The 14,278-nt window shown below is 34.8% G+C and overlaps 3 protein-coding genes across 3 annotated transcripts; all 3 read right to left on the bottom strand.

Moving 5' to 3' along the window:
* Positions 1-8: 8 nt before the first annotated feature.
* Positions 9-3,284, bottom strand: LOC123209816 (pentatricopeptide repeat-containing protein At3g04750, mitochondrial). The gene is made up of 2 exons (XM_044627972.1): positions 3,041-3,284; positions 9-2,705 (listed from the first exon to the last, which is right to left on the bottom strand). Exon 2 carries the CDS (start codon positions 2,186-2,188, stop codon positions 242-244), a length of 1,947 nt encoding a protein of 648 aa, XP_044483907.1. The 5' UTR covers positions 2,189-2,705; positions 3,041-3,284; the 3' UTR covers positions 9-241.
* An 831-nt stretch (positions 3,285-4,115) lies between these two features.
* Positions 4,116-9,091, bottom strand: LOC123209608 (transcription factor UNE12-like). The gene is made up of 7 exons (XM_044627721.1): positions 8,460-9,091; positions 7,838-7,939; positions 6,466-6,582; positions 5,924-5,989; positions 5,564-5,629; positions 4,954-5,031; positions 4,116-4,811 (listed from the first exon to the last, which is right to left on the bottom strand). The coding sequence occupies exons 1-7, from the start codon at positions 8,793-8,795 to the stop codon at positions 4,581-4,583; spliced, it is 996 nt and encodes a 331-aa protein (XP_044483656.1). The 5' UTR covers positions 8,796-9,091; the 3' UTR covers positions 4,116-4,580.
* A 2,083-nt stretch (positions 9,092-11,174) lies between these two features.
* On the bottom strand, positions 11,175-14,116 carry LOC123198661 (sec-independent protein translocase protein TATA, chloroplastic). The gene is made up of 2 exons (XM_044613399.1): positions 13,684-14,116; positions 11,175-11,484 (listed from the first exon to the last, which is right to left on the bottom strand). Exons 1-2 carry the CDS (start codon positions 14,011-14,013, stop codon positions 11,350-11,352), a joined length of 465 nt encoding a protein of 154 aa, XP_044469334.1. The 5' UTR covers positions 14,014-14,116; the 3' UTR covers positions 11,175-11,349.
* Between the last annotated feature and the right edge of the window lie 162 nt (positions 14,117-14,278).

The following is a 14,278-nucleotide window of genomic DNA, read 5'->3' as shown; positions in this document are numbered from 1 at the left end:
CATACAAGTTTACAAAAATCCAAAGGTTTTCTCTCTTGGTTATTATTCAATTGATACACCTCTGTGATACAATTCTTCTTGAAAAATGATTTCTCACCAAATTTGGCTGTCAAAGTTCTCCAGCATTCGCAAAGGCTAAGCCAGCTCTGAATACAATTCAATTCTACAGAGAGCTTGGTATTCTATAAGAAATCAAACAGTCAAAATTTTATGGTGTTAAGGGTCATAGGATTGGCCCAGATCAACTTTTCTTCAGTAAAAAATCTGCGTTCAACTTCATTTCACTATTCAATGTACTCAAAATGGACTGCATGTCTAACCATCTTGGATGCCGCTTATCTGTAGCCACAAAGTCATGAGTATGTCCATCAACAACAACACTACTGCAACCTGCAGTTTTCTTCACTCCCCTGCTTTCCATGATCTCTCTAATCTTGTCAGAATAGCTCCAGTTCTTGTTAGCAGCATAAATGTTGGATAACAATACATATCCACCCCCTTTCTCAGGCTCCAACTTTAGTAACTCTCTCAAAGCCATCTCTGCAATTTCCGAATTCCCATGAGCCCGACAAGCACTCAAAATTGCTCCCCAAATGGATTGGCTGGGTTTCATTGGCATCTTTTCAATGACATTTTTTGCATCAGCCAACATCCCTGATCGCCCTAAAAGATCCACCAAACATCCATAATGTTCAGTTGTTGGTTCAATACCATACTCTTCCTTCATGCTATTAAATAATTTAAGCCCTTCATCCACAAGTCCGGAGTGGCTACAAGCTGTAAGAACAGCAACAATGGTCACATTGTTGGGCTTTACCTCCTGTTGCATCTCTGAAAACAGTTGCAATGCCTTTTTTCCATAACCATGAAATGCTAACCCATTAATCATTGTTGTCCATAGTGTGACATCCTTTTCAGTAACCGCCCTAAAAACTATGAGGGCTCTTTCAATACTTCCACACTTGCAATACATGTCTATCAATGCTGAGCCCAAAAAAGCATCTGTTTTTATCCCCATCCTCACAACCATTCCATGTATGCATCTCCCTTGGTCCAGAACTCCAACTCTTGCTGCGATCGAAACCAAGTTAATCATTGTAACATTATCAGGCATAATGTTCTGAGCAATCATGTTATTGAATAATTCTCTCACCATCATATAATCACTACTTTGGGCATAGCCTGCGATCAAAGAATTCCAAGAAACAAGATCCTTACTGGGCATTTGATTAAAGAAAGTTTGTGCACTCTTCAATTCACCAACCTTGGCAAACCCAGCAATCATGGTATTCCACGTAACAACATCCTTCACCATTAACATGTCAAATGTGCTTCGGGCAAGCTCTAATTCCTCACTCTTGACATACATATCTAGAAGAGCATTGCTCAAGATCAAATTTGATGAGATAACGTGTTTCCTCCTTTCCATCCACGCATGAACAGACTTCCCCAACCGCACATTGGCTAATTGACCACAACAAACAACAAGTCCTAACATGGTAAATTCATCAGGTTCAAGACCTGAACCCACCATTTCATGGAATAGTTTTATTGCCTCTAAACTACATCCCTTCTTGGCATAGCCAACAATCATGATATTGAAAGAAGCAACATCTGGACTTGGCATACTCAAAAAGGTCTTATGAGCAAGACTCGTTTGCCCATTCTCCATATATGTCTTAATGAGTGAGTTCTTCAAATAATCATAAGACAGCAGTCCCATAATAATGGCATGACAGTGTATCTGTTTTACCTCTATCATATATTTACTGGCCTTTAGCAAGTAAAGGAGAGTGTGTTTATCAGGCCAAAAATGCAAACTAAGCATAGAATTGTAGACAAAAAATGCTTGCCTGGTGGAAAAACTCAAAGCCGATATCATGGTATTGTAAATGTAGAGATTTGGTTGAGGAGTAAAGTAAGTGAAGAGAAGAACTGCTATGTCTAAGTTTTCTGGGTGTGCAATGGAAGAGAATAAAATAAGTCTGCTCATTGGAAATGTTTGGCCAATGAGATTGGTCCTCATCATCTGCCCCAAAATCTGTCTAAAATGATCTCTTGAACTGCACTTTTCAAGCAAAACGAGAGAAGGGTGATTGAGTTCAAGTGATACAGTTGGATCCCAGTTGGTTCTGTTTACTGCTAAGGTAAAACTCAGGAAGCGAATACCTCTCCCATACCGATACATAGATAAACATCCAACAAATGAACAAATACTCAAAAGCTAAGTTACTGCCAAGCGGACTTCCAGCAATGAAATAATGATATAAGTTCAGTGTAGCCAACCTTAAGTCATCAGTAATTACCCCAACCGAATGCCAAATATTTTCCACTTAATCTACACATATAATCATTATCATTTAAAAGCCAAAAATTTCCACTAGCCATCAACCAAAAGACAGCAATGCAGATTCTATCTTGGACCTCTATCAAAACAAACCATCATATAACACAAACTCTTGCAATATGAATAAAAAAAAAAAACCAAAAAGCATTTATTCTACTAACTATAAAACAGAAGTCAATTTCTAAGGCTATGTATCTATCACCAGATTTGAAAATCTTACAAAACTTTCAATATTGGGTTAGCCATATACACTTCACATGTTTGTAGCCATTCCCTTCAAGAACTGTATTTGCTCAACATCACAAATCCTTTTTAAAAACCATCATTGTCTAGCTTGATATCTTGAATTTAATAGCCCCTGCGCAAAACAGCACGGAATTTGTCCAAAAACTGATAGATGAAATTAAGATATCATTTTTTAACAATTAAGAAACTGACAACACAAAAAAAGAACATTTCATTCTTTCTACGACGGTTTTGAAAAAAAAAAAAAAAAACTCCACCTTGACACAAAAAAAAAAAAGGAACTTTGGGCGATTCTGCTGTGTGGGCTAAGTGGAAGTGTAACAAAAACAAATTAAATTACCCAGAAACCAAAGTATCAAAGAAGCTGCTGTGAAAAAAAAAAAGAAAATAGTAATAAACTGTTTTTTTTTTTGGTGAGTATAATAATAATAAACTGTTGTTACTCACCAAATACAAACGAGAAATCTAAGAGAAGGTAAATTCAGGAAGAGTTTGGCTTAAGAGAAGAAGCTTAAACCCCAACTAGCAAGTGCTTCTGATGAAGAAAAACCCTGTCTCAGATAGCTTGTGGTTGAGTTTCAGTGGGTCGGGTCTTGAACGGCTCAAACGTACCTACATGGAAACGTCCCGGCCCAATAGACGTTATTTTTTTTCTTTGGTCAACATGTCTAGTGTTTGATTGATGTTCTTCAATTCAGTGATATTCAGTCATGTTAAATGAATTGCTAGTGCATATGACTTAAATTTGACTCATGGATTAATACAAAACTATGAGTTTAGGTGGGTAATATTGAAAATTTAAAAAAAAAAAGTAAATTATATGTATTTAATTTTTAATATTCAATTAAATATTTAGATAATATATTATATTAAATATCTATCATTAATTTAAAATTATTTAATATATAATTAAATATTTAAAAATAAGTACATATAATTTTATTTTTCTAATCTTTTCAAGAGAAAAAATGTAAAATGAATTGCATATTATACAGATAGGGTAATCCCTTTTGTTCTTTTTTTTTTTTTTTTTTCTCTATGAAAATTGGTGCATGATTTATGAGATGTTAAACTAAAGTTGCAGTGATGATGATAAATGGATTTAAGCCAAATGGCCATCAATGGAAATGACAAAATTGGAGACTTCTTTCTGACTACTCACAATCATAAGTTTCAAGAAACTAAGAGCTCCACTACTGGACACCAAATATCACTAATACAACACACTCAATATTTCTGCATTTCTTACAGGGGTATGTTCAAGATTCCCTTCTTTATTCCAACAGCAAACAATCCCCATTGCAGCCCTCACCTAATTAACAAATTATATTTTAGTCATGGTCCCCTCTCTCACTCACTTTCACCCTCCATTACGTCTCTCTGTTCACTGTCATTTGTCCCATTTTCAAAGAAAAGGCTCAGTTTACTTTTGCAGAAGAAACAAACTCACCCTATAAACAATGTTAGCAGTACAATTATTATCACTTATGTTTATTTCAAAACCAGAAGCTTCCAAATTTGCTTTAGAAAACAACCAATCCTTTAGATATATTTCAACTTGCATTTAAATTTATCCACAAATACATCATACACATACCTATTCATCCCTTTTGAAAGGTCCCACATTGCACTAATGAAAAAGATAGAAAGAAAGAAAGAAAGCGAGTTCCCACCACCAGCATTTTGGTCATCCACCACTAACCCCACCACAAATATTTTCAGAGCAAGTACATCAATTCAGCTTTGAAAATTTTTCACTTGGAATTGACCATTTGCTTAGCATAATTGCCTGTGATTCACTCCTTGTTTGACAAAACTGTAAAGATGAATTAACACGTGCAGGGGACTTGACTGTTTCTTCGAATGTAGTTAGAAAATGGAGCTAAGTTTATGATATATCGCTGTTGTAAGAGCCGATTGCTACAGGATTTGGGGCCTGGATGCATGCCAGGGATATATCGTGTGAAACTGCAATTCTTGTTCAGGTCTATGAAGGGGTGTTTGATTCAGGCTTGATGTACGGCTGTGCATCTGGCTGATGGGTTTCAAAGATTGCGTTGGCAAGTGATATGGGCATGATGCAAAGCGCCTTCGACTGAAGGAACTGCATTGCAGCACCAACATCTTCTTCCATTAGCTTAGCTACTTGCTGCTCTGTTCCATCATTTGACCACTTCTCCCAAGCTAGCTGATTGGCTCCACCATCAATGCTCTCTCCCTCAATCATGCATACATCAAAAGTAAATCAATGATTCAAAAAGAATACTTTGAAAATACAGTGGGTAGAAAAAGACAGAGGCCACCTGAAAGCTGATACAATTGAGATAATAAAAATAATAAAAGCTTAGAAAATGTACTACCTCAACTGATGATAGAGGTACATCAGCAACAAGCTGAGCCACTGCACCAGCCGCACCCAACCTACTCATGCTCAAAACCTGTGTAAACATACCAATGGAATGAAAATGACATGTAAACAAAAACAATCATAGTAATGTAGAAAGAGATTTGGAATGTGGAGAAATAATGTACTATCACATTCTATTTTATTAAGAAATGAAATGATTCAGTCCGGAAATCTCAGCACCAGACGAGTCTTTTCAGGCTTGACTCCTTACAACTTCATTTAATTAAAGCAATGGCTTAAGATCCCTATATGTCAAAGATAGTCCAATAACAGGGCCTACCACAGTTTAACGTTGCTGGGAGTTCCTAGAGACATTGGTAGACAATTATCAAGTAACTTGTTGGAATTATTTTCAACCTTGGATGGCGATGGTTAATTCAATAGTAGTTCGAACGATATGTGGACAAGGGACCCACCATAGACAAGCCCCATATAAGTATTTACAAATGCAATGATTTCCTTGGTTATGTATAGCTCACTGATCCAGAAAGATATGTAACAAATAACATAGGAAATATAGTAAATCCTTCCAATGAGTCCGACTGGGTTTTAAATGTCAATACCTTGACCTGAAGCCTCAGAAACTTAACATAATCCACAATTTCGTCGAGCATGGCTGCCCTATCTGTCTGAAGAGAAATGTATTGTGTATCATTACGTTTGAATTAGTTCAAAAGTTCAGCTTAAAATGAATCCAATGGATTCCAAAAAGAGAAAAAGGAAAAAAATGCAAATTCAGTGAGCTTGCCTTGCAATTTACAAAATATGAATGCATGCGCCCTCACAGTTTTTGAAAATAAAAATTATATAGAAGGATTTATGTGGTTCCTTTCCACCTTAAGCCAGCTTCCTTGGGCTAATATTGAAATGAAGGGAATGCACGTGAAGTTATCAATAAGCAACTGCAGTAAAGAGATGCTAACCTTGTTGCAACTAGGAACCAACTCCTGCAAAGCCTTCATTCTTTCTGCAATTCTTTCCCTACGTAACTGAATCCCAAAGAACAAACCAAAAGTGCATATGCAAAGAATGAGAAAAGGCCATAGAATGTCAAAAAATAAATAACAAGTATAGACTCTGAACTATGATCAATATATATCTGTAAATAAAAACATCTTCTAAATGCCGATTTATCGAGGGTCCTAAGTTTCTTCTTACTATCAAATTATGCTGGACAATTTAACAAATCAGTTATCATTATCCAACTTATAGACTCAATACTTGCCTCCTTTCATCAAGCCATCAATAATAATACTAATACATGAAGCTATAAATCATACTCCACAAGTAAACAATATTCAGATATCTTCCATCTCAAAACTCAATTTGGTAGTAAGCCTTTGTTAATCGTACAAGCATTACAGGTTCTACAACAGACACCTTAAATGTTTAGCAATACTTTTCATGGAAGAAAAAACCTACAATGCCTGATTTTTCAGTCTTAAGAACCATTGATCACGCTTACCCTCTCGGCAATGCTATGAGGATCTGTGGCTTGTCCTCGTCTTGCTCTCACCCTTGGGCGGATGGCAGGAGGTTGTGGCGCAGCAGGAACTCCTGGCGTTTGTTGGCCAGGAAATGGCTGCATCATGATTTGTCAAACAATTGAAAAACAAAAATAATTAGAGGAATATGCATAATATAAGCAGATTTCATGGTAATTAAATTAATTATAAACATCACAGCTTTTTCAAATTTCATATTTACTCGAACCATAATCTGTTCTTTCCATCTTTTAATAGTAGCAAAAAATTTATCTCAGACTAAATCATACAAAATATCTAAGGCTGACTCAAAAACAATTTCTTTCAGACTTGGTATTATTTTTATATATTCAACCCAACTAGCTGATGCAAATCAACATATTGATCAATAAATTCAATATACATAGAATAATCATGAGATAAACATTGCAACCAAGTTTGAATTTAAGTCCCTCTAATAATGCTGTTAAACCGGAAATCAATTTGAACAAGGGTTTGGATTTAATCCACACAACCAAATTTCTCAAAGTCAAAAACTTGGAAAAAGACTATGAGACTTTGAAACCAACTTACATAACAAGTCAATTGATTGGGAGAAGGAGCGTGTTTTTACACGTTCCATTGCAATTGTAAAAGCGCGTGTTGCAGATAAATATGAAGTGTAAAAATAGACAAAGATTACCACCACAAATGGTGAAAAGGACAATAGCATAGTTCTACGCACGCTTGCAATTGCTCGCACGTGCAAGACACATTCTGTGTGTCAGTATTCATGGGTCAGTTTCCACTAGAGAGTAAAAGGAGGAACCGCCCCACTCTCTACAGTAACGCGTGCATATCACAGCGATAACCCTTGAAATCACTATCTTACCCACTAGATTATTCTCAAAGACAAATACACCCCTAACCTCAAACAAACTTAAAAAATAAATAATTTGTCCAAAGATATTCAATAATTTGACCTAATGAATGAAATGGATTGGAAAATAAAAAGAAGAAAAAGACAATCACAAATTCCTCATTTCCCTGTTGAAGAAAAATAAAGCTATTAATTTAAGGCGTCTCTAAAATTGCTTTTTAGCACCAGATTCTTCTCACACTCTTGATTTATTTTGAACAAATGATCCTAAATTTGGTAAAATAATAATTTTTTTCAATATTTTATTAAATAAAAATTTCAAATTTTGTTGTATTTATCAAGAAAATCATAGTATTAATGCTTGCAAGTTTTTCCATTAACCCAAATAAATAAATAAATAAATAAATAAATTCAGAATACAACAAATTACTGAGATATTAAAAATGTTTTGTATAAATAAGATAAAAGGGTATTTTGGTCCAAAAATAATCTACCTGGTGGAGTTGTGGTGGGCGTGGCGTTGACGGCCGTAAAGAATGAACTTGCAACTGTCCAAACGCTGGAAACAACCTTGGCATGTGCACCGAATCTCTCTCCTACCACGAAGCACAAAACATTTCACATGACGAAATTACCCTCTAAATTCCCCCGTTTCACGTCAGAACCGACCAACCCGTTTTACTGTTATTTTCTGAGTTGATATTCCCGGGAAAGTACACGAGAATTTATCAAACAAAATTCCACCCCAACTTGAGAAAAAGCTCATCGCTTGGACAAAGCATTCACATATATTATTCTCAACAGAATTATAATAATAATATATACAAAAGCAACTGGCAACTTCATGAATCTGTCAGAAAATTGCCGCTATATACACAGCAGTCGAAAAGAAAATTTCGAAGACTAGGTTAATTACAGCTGGTTTGTTTACTAATGGTTGCGTTGAAGGAAGATAGCACACAAAAGATAAACAGAAAGAGAGCAAAGAAAAGAAAACACTTTGTTTTTGTTGCCAAAATTGGGAAACTATTTGAAAGAAACCACAGAAAATGACAAGTCAATAAAATGGTAACCCTAACCAGAGGCACAGAAAAGTTTAAAGAAAGCCATACGTACGTTGATTCCAGAAGTAGTTGAAGAATTAGGAGAAGAAGAAGAAGCATTATTGTTAGCGTTGTTATCATCTTGTCTCAAGAACCCGTGTTCCAAATTCAAGCCTAAAGGCATCATATTCATGTTCATCCCCATGGCCATCCCCATACCCAAATTTCGCATGTCACTAACACCAACACCAACAGCAGCAGCAGCACCAGAACCCAGTTGAAGCAACATGGGCATGGTTGAACTAGAGCCAACTTCACCAGTGGGTTGAGCAGTTGAATAGCCTGAAGGGACCGCCAATATTTGCTCAAAGAAATCATCTCCTAAACCTTCTTGTCCATTGCCAGCCATGAGAAAGCGAAGTAAAGAGTGAGTTATAGAGAAGGGTTTATCTTGTGTTGTTGTTGAATTGAATAAAGTGGAGTTGCTTTTAAAAGAACATTATATGTGGAAGATGGGGGCGATTTAGAACCCGATAAAAAGTGAGGTGTTGGGGAATTGGGAGGCAGATCCGGAACCCGATAACCCGAAAAGAAGAGTGGGGAGTTCAAGGAGAGGTGGAGGAGACGGCAGAGAGAGAGATGGCTGAGTGAGTGAATGTATGTTGTTGAGTTTCGGCTTTTGGAGGTCTGACTTGTGTTTGTGCTTGGGTGTTTTATAAACAATGTAATGTAAGGCATGAATGGGAAAGTTTTCATTTTAGTTTTAATAGGGCGACGACACATTTTGTTAGCTCTACGCGCTTCTCAAGGCTTTTGTTTTTTGTTTTTACTCCTTCCTTTTACTTCTCTTCTCTTACTTTGAGAAAGGAACTAAAATTGTTTGGGTTGGGATAATTAATTACTTCTCTTCTCTTACATTAATTATTGGATAATTAATTATATTAATTATTTTAACTTGGTATGTATGATTTGAGAAAACTTATACCATTAGAACAAGGTTAAATGATTTTATCCAAAGTAGATTTTGTAACAAATCCAAAGTAGTTTAGTTCAAAGTGTTAAATAGTTGTATCCTAGAGTTTGGTATTGATTTTTAATGTTTATTATTTAATCCATATTTTGCGTTTGGGGTATAGTTTTTGGAATTTAGTGGATAAACCTTGAAATAATTTTATGAGAAAATTATTTTAATAATATCAATTAAAAAGTATTACAGTGTAATTTTTTTAGAATTAAAGTATATTTGATTTGAAAATATGAAAAATGTATATTAGTTTTTCTCTTAAAAATTTTCCGTTCTATTTGTGTATGACATAATTCTTTCAACTTTCTTCTTCTTCATCTTTGTAGTCTTTGTAATTTGAAATTGTTTATAAGGGAAGTGGTGGTGAATTCAATAGCATGGGGTTGAGAGAATACTTGAAGCCACCAAACATAACCCACAACATGGAAGATGAGAAACTCTTATGGAAAGCTTTAATGAATCCTAAGATTAATGAGTATCCATTTGAAAGAGGTTGCATTTTTGCTCTTAGAGGTCTTGTGTTTTTGGCTCCATTTGTGGCATTTGTGAGGTGTTCTTGATGTGGCGACAATTTGATATGGGTAGTGGTGGCAATTTGGTTATAGGATAATAACAATAGTGGTAGAATAATATGATAGAGATAACGATTAGGTTTAATAAACTTAATAATAGTAATTCAATATTTAAATTCAAATACAATACTAATAATAATCATTTTAGTAAAGTTGCTTTTTATTTTTTTTTTTCCCTTGAATAATCAATCCAATAATGCATTATTCCATAAAGAGATTATCCTAAATAAAGATGAACACGTATTGATTTGTTCTTAGTGTATACATAATTCATCATTCAAGTCTTGAATCTCTTTGATTGACTCGGAAAGTTGCATATATTTGTAGTCTTGCTTGTGCTTAAAGAAGATGTAGTCTACTAGTCTTCCTTGTTTTTGGAAATTGGAGAATGTACCCACCGTGAACAAAAAGAAATTGGCTTGTCGTATAAGTATCTTCATATTATAAAAAAGTAAATAAAAAAATCCATATCCTAATTAATACATTACCATTATTAAAGCATTCTTATGCCTATATGATGCAAGAAATAATGAACCCATGAAGTTTGCCTTTTACATTTCCATTTTATAAGATTTCTATTTATTATAATAAAATCATTTATACTTATAATAAATATTAAATTAAAAATAAATTAATATTTCATATTTTCATTTAATAGTTTAAGCTCTCGTCTCACCGAATTGCCCTTCATGGTTGTTGCCCATTTCCTCCTTTTCTTTTTTTCTTTCTTTTCAATAAAATTGGACAATATTAGAATGAGACCCTAATCCATTGCTCCTTTTTACCCGGACGCCAGTAAGAGCTAGTGTCTTCAAAGCCTTAGGGCCTAAATATATTGGTCTTAATGTATGGTGGGCCTGTTGATGTAACTTGGGGAAAGAATGATCCACAAATTGCGCCCATTTTATGGGCTGGGCACCTGGGCTAAGCCGGAGGCACGGCCATTACTTGGACGAGGGCTTATTCGGTAGATGATTCCTCGGTATACTATTTTAATAAAAAATTACGATAAGTTTTTATTATTAACAATAATAATATCTAAATAATCTTTCATTAAATAAAAAATTATTCAAACCAAATATACGGTATCCCAAATCTACTTAACCATCTTCCAATTTCAAGCAAAACGCTCTAAGCCTTCTTGGTTTGAGGGGAGAGAATTTAAACAACTATTAAGATTCACAATCACAGATCAAGAGAAGCAAATTTCAACTAAATTTAATGCTCAATTAGGCTTCCAATTTCTTGAACAAGGCCTCCCAAAAACGAAAATTTCAACTATATATGCAAAATGAACTTGCTCGTTCTAAACTCATCCGTACAACAGTGGAAGGTTTACACAGTTTACCCACTAAACAAGATTACTCTCATACACTTTCCTTTGAGCCTGGGACCTTGTCACCTTGTTTCTCCTCTACATTGACTGCCGTAGGATCCTCCACAGGCAGGTTTGTTTCAGAATCAGGATCCTTTTTAAGCTCCGACTCAAACTCCTTTGCAGCCTGGAAAATTTTAAGCATACATCATTTATAGTCACAAAATGCCACAGAAAAGTATTGGTTAGAAGATGTCGAAGGCATATAATCTTATAATCATTTAGTAATTGCTACACACTTTTTTAGTGCAAAAAACAACATCATAATGTCTTAATAAGGGATCTAACCAATTTATCGCTAACATGACAACTCATTTAGCACAAAAACCCTCACAAAATATTAATTATGTTGTCCTTTTATAAGGGTAGTTGGAAACAATTAAACTACAAAAATAACACAGGTATACTTCAACCAATAATTTGTTCCATTTCTTGTCAACTTAGCAAACAAGAAACTACCCCACTGGTGTCGGTCAAGATCATGGCCTTCAAAGTATTGTCACACCAGTTTAGCATGGATTCACCAAAAGTGCACCCTCAATAAATGGAAGCTAAATGGTTATCCAATTGACTAGGTAGTTTCACATATTTTTTACAAAGCGGTTTTCTTTTTTTTTTGGGTATTGGTAAGAAAAAAATCAATCAACAGGTCAAGCCTTCTCTTACAAGATTTTATAGGTATTGCTTGTTACAATCAAAAGAGGATATAATATATGGGATCTTGCTTAGGTGTCACATTCAACAACTGATTAGAAGACCTTTCTTCTTTTATTAAATTTAATAGTGTGTTTAACGCATTCAGATGTTTTAGTAGTAACTTCGCTATAAAATTGTGAGATACTCAGTGCCACAATCAATTAGTCATAAGTTTGAAAAAATTTCTGAGAGCAAATATCAATGTGAAATAGGAAAAGTAGTGGAGAGCCAGAAGGTGAAATCAAATAGTAATGAAGAAAAACAACATTTTCTGAGGGACAAAAGCACCAAATTTCAACTAATTTTCTTAAACAAGAGACAATGGGTAAAATCTGTCAGGTATTATAAGTGGGGTTGTCATGTAATTGATGCTACTGAAGGGAGAGTTATGAACTGTTAAATTTTGCAAGAGGTGAAAAAGAACTAAAAACTTTCTTTTTTTTGTATAAATTGTAAATTTTCCCTCCTCTGTTTGATACTCTGGCCGTATATTGTCAGGATCGATCTTGTGTTCTGGCATGGACAGTATAAGCTCTAGTGGATTTAAAAATTTTAGGTAAATAGCACTGGTTTCTGTAATAAATCTCGTTCAAACCAATTCCACCCGATTTAGTAATATGAAGATGTCTAGCAACTTAGTTGGAAACGTTATGACTACATATGCAACAAACAAATCAAGGAAAGTTTTTTTCTCTTTGCTCAAATTCAAAACCAGAAACCTATTTTTCAACACCCTCAACTCTTCAACAACCTGAGTGGGAGCACAAAGTTAGAATAGTTATTAGTAGCAAGATCAATCAAACAAGCTAAATGATTGCATTTTCGCCATTCACAAAAAGCTCTACTGGTAATCGAAGTGATCCAAAATTAATCCCAGACACAAAAACTAGAAGAAGAATGTAAATAAGCTTCACCAATGAAAACACAATAACTGATTTTCAAATGCTAAAGCTACGTCAGGCAGCAGAACCACATCACCCTACAAAGCAAGCATATATCACACACGAGAATAGGTACTATATATGATAGAGATAAGATCTCAGGCATACAATACGAGTAATGCATTGAATATCTCAAAACAAGGTCTCAGTGATAAACCACCGTAATGATATTCAACAAAAAATGTAAATATATTTCAATTAATGCCTCAGTCATTATTCAATATTTCACAGAAACAAAAGTATAAAAATAGACAAAACAGATAGAATTCTATAGCTTAGATTTTGTATCATCCACCACCTGCATTAAACTATAAGTATTAAAGGAATTTGGTGTGCTTAAGAAGTTCTTCCTGTTTGTGATATTTAAAATATTATAAACACATTATTAGAGGTAAAAAAAATTCTATTTTGTACAACTCAATTTGCTTAATAATCAAATAAACTGGATCCAGAGACGATTAATTTTTTTTTCATTCTCTGTTACCTCAGTCCTCGGCTACCATACCAAGTTTTAAACTGAATAAACTATATTAGCTAATAGAACTCAACACAATTATATCACTATTCTCATTCATGCATTCACCACAAACCCCAATTGAAAAAATAAACAAAAAAAGTTCAAAATTTTCTATTCATTTCATTCACTTGATCAAAAACCAAACAGATCCAGATAAAAAAAACCAGCAAACCTGTTGAAAGCTCTTGACGGTCTTGCCGATACTCTTGCCCACTTCAGGCAACTTCTTGGGACCAAAAACTAAAGCAGCGACGCCAGCAATAACAACAAGTTCAGGTACACCAAGACCAAACAAAGCATTGCAAGAAAGGCCCTTCTTGGGGTTCTGAGCTTTCGTTCTGCGGTGACTCAGAACCAAGTAACTAGTTTTGAAGTTAGTTCTGCTGAAGAGAGACCCGGTGGTGAAGAAAGTGGAGTGAGAAGAAGAGAAGGAAGGAGAAAGCATCGGTAAAGGTCTTGCTGAAGAAGAGAGAGGAAGAGTCAAAGAAGAAGAGATCTCCATGGTCTTTGTGGTAATGCTCAGAATTTGTGTTTTTGGAGTTGAAGAAGATAGAAAACAAATTGGCTTAGGTTGGGTGCTGAGTTTTCGGATTTTGCGGCTTGAGTTTGACTATTCTGACTACTATACCTCCCCAGATTTTTCTGAAATTTTAAGGACATCCCCAATATATGATAACGGGAACGGCTATTAAGGCCTTACATAATCAATCCTCTTATCAGTTTTATTATAGAACTATTCAACGATGTATATCTCTATCACTTAAAAA

This window comes from Mangifera indica, chromosome 2 (assembly GCF_011075055.1).
Source record: "Mangifera indica cultivar Alphonso chromosome 2, CATAS_Mindica_2.1, whole genome shotgun sequence".
NCBI lineage: Eukaryota > Viridiplantae > Streptophyta > Magnoliopsida > Sapindales > Anacardiaceae > Mangifera > Mangifera indica.
The sequence above is the reverse complement of the archived record's forward strand: the minus strand, read 5'-3'. Positions and strand labels throughout refer to the sequence as shown.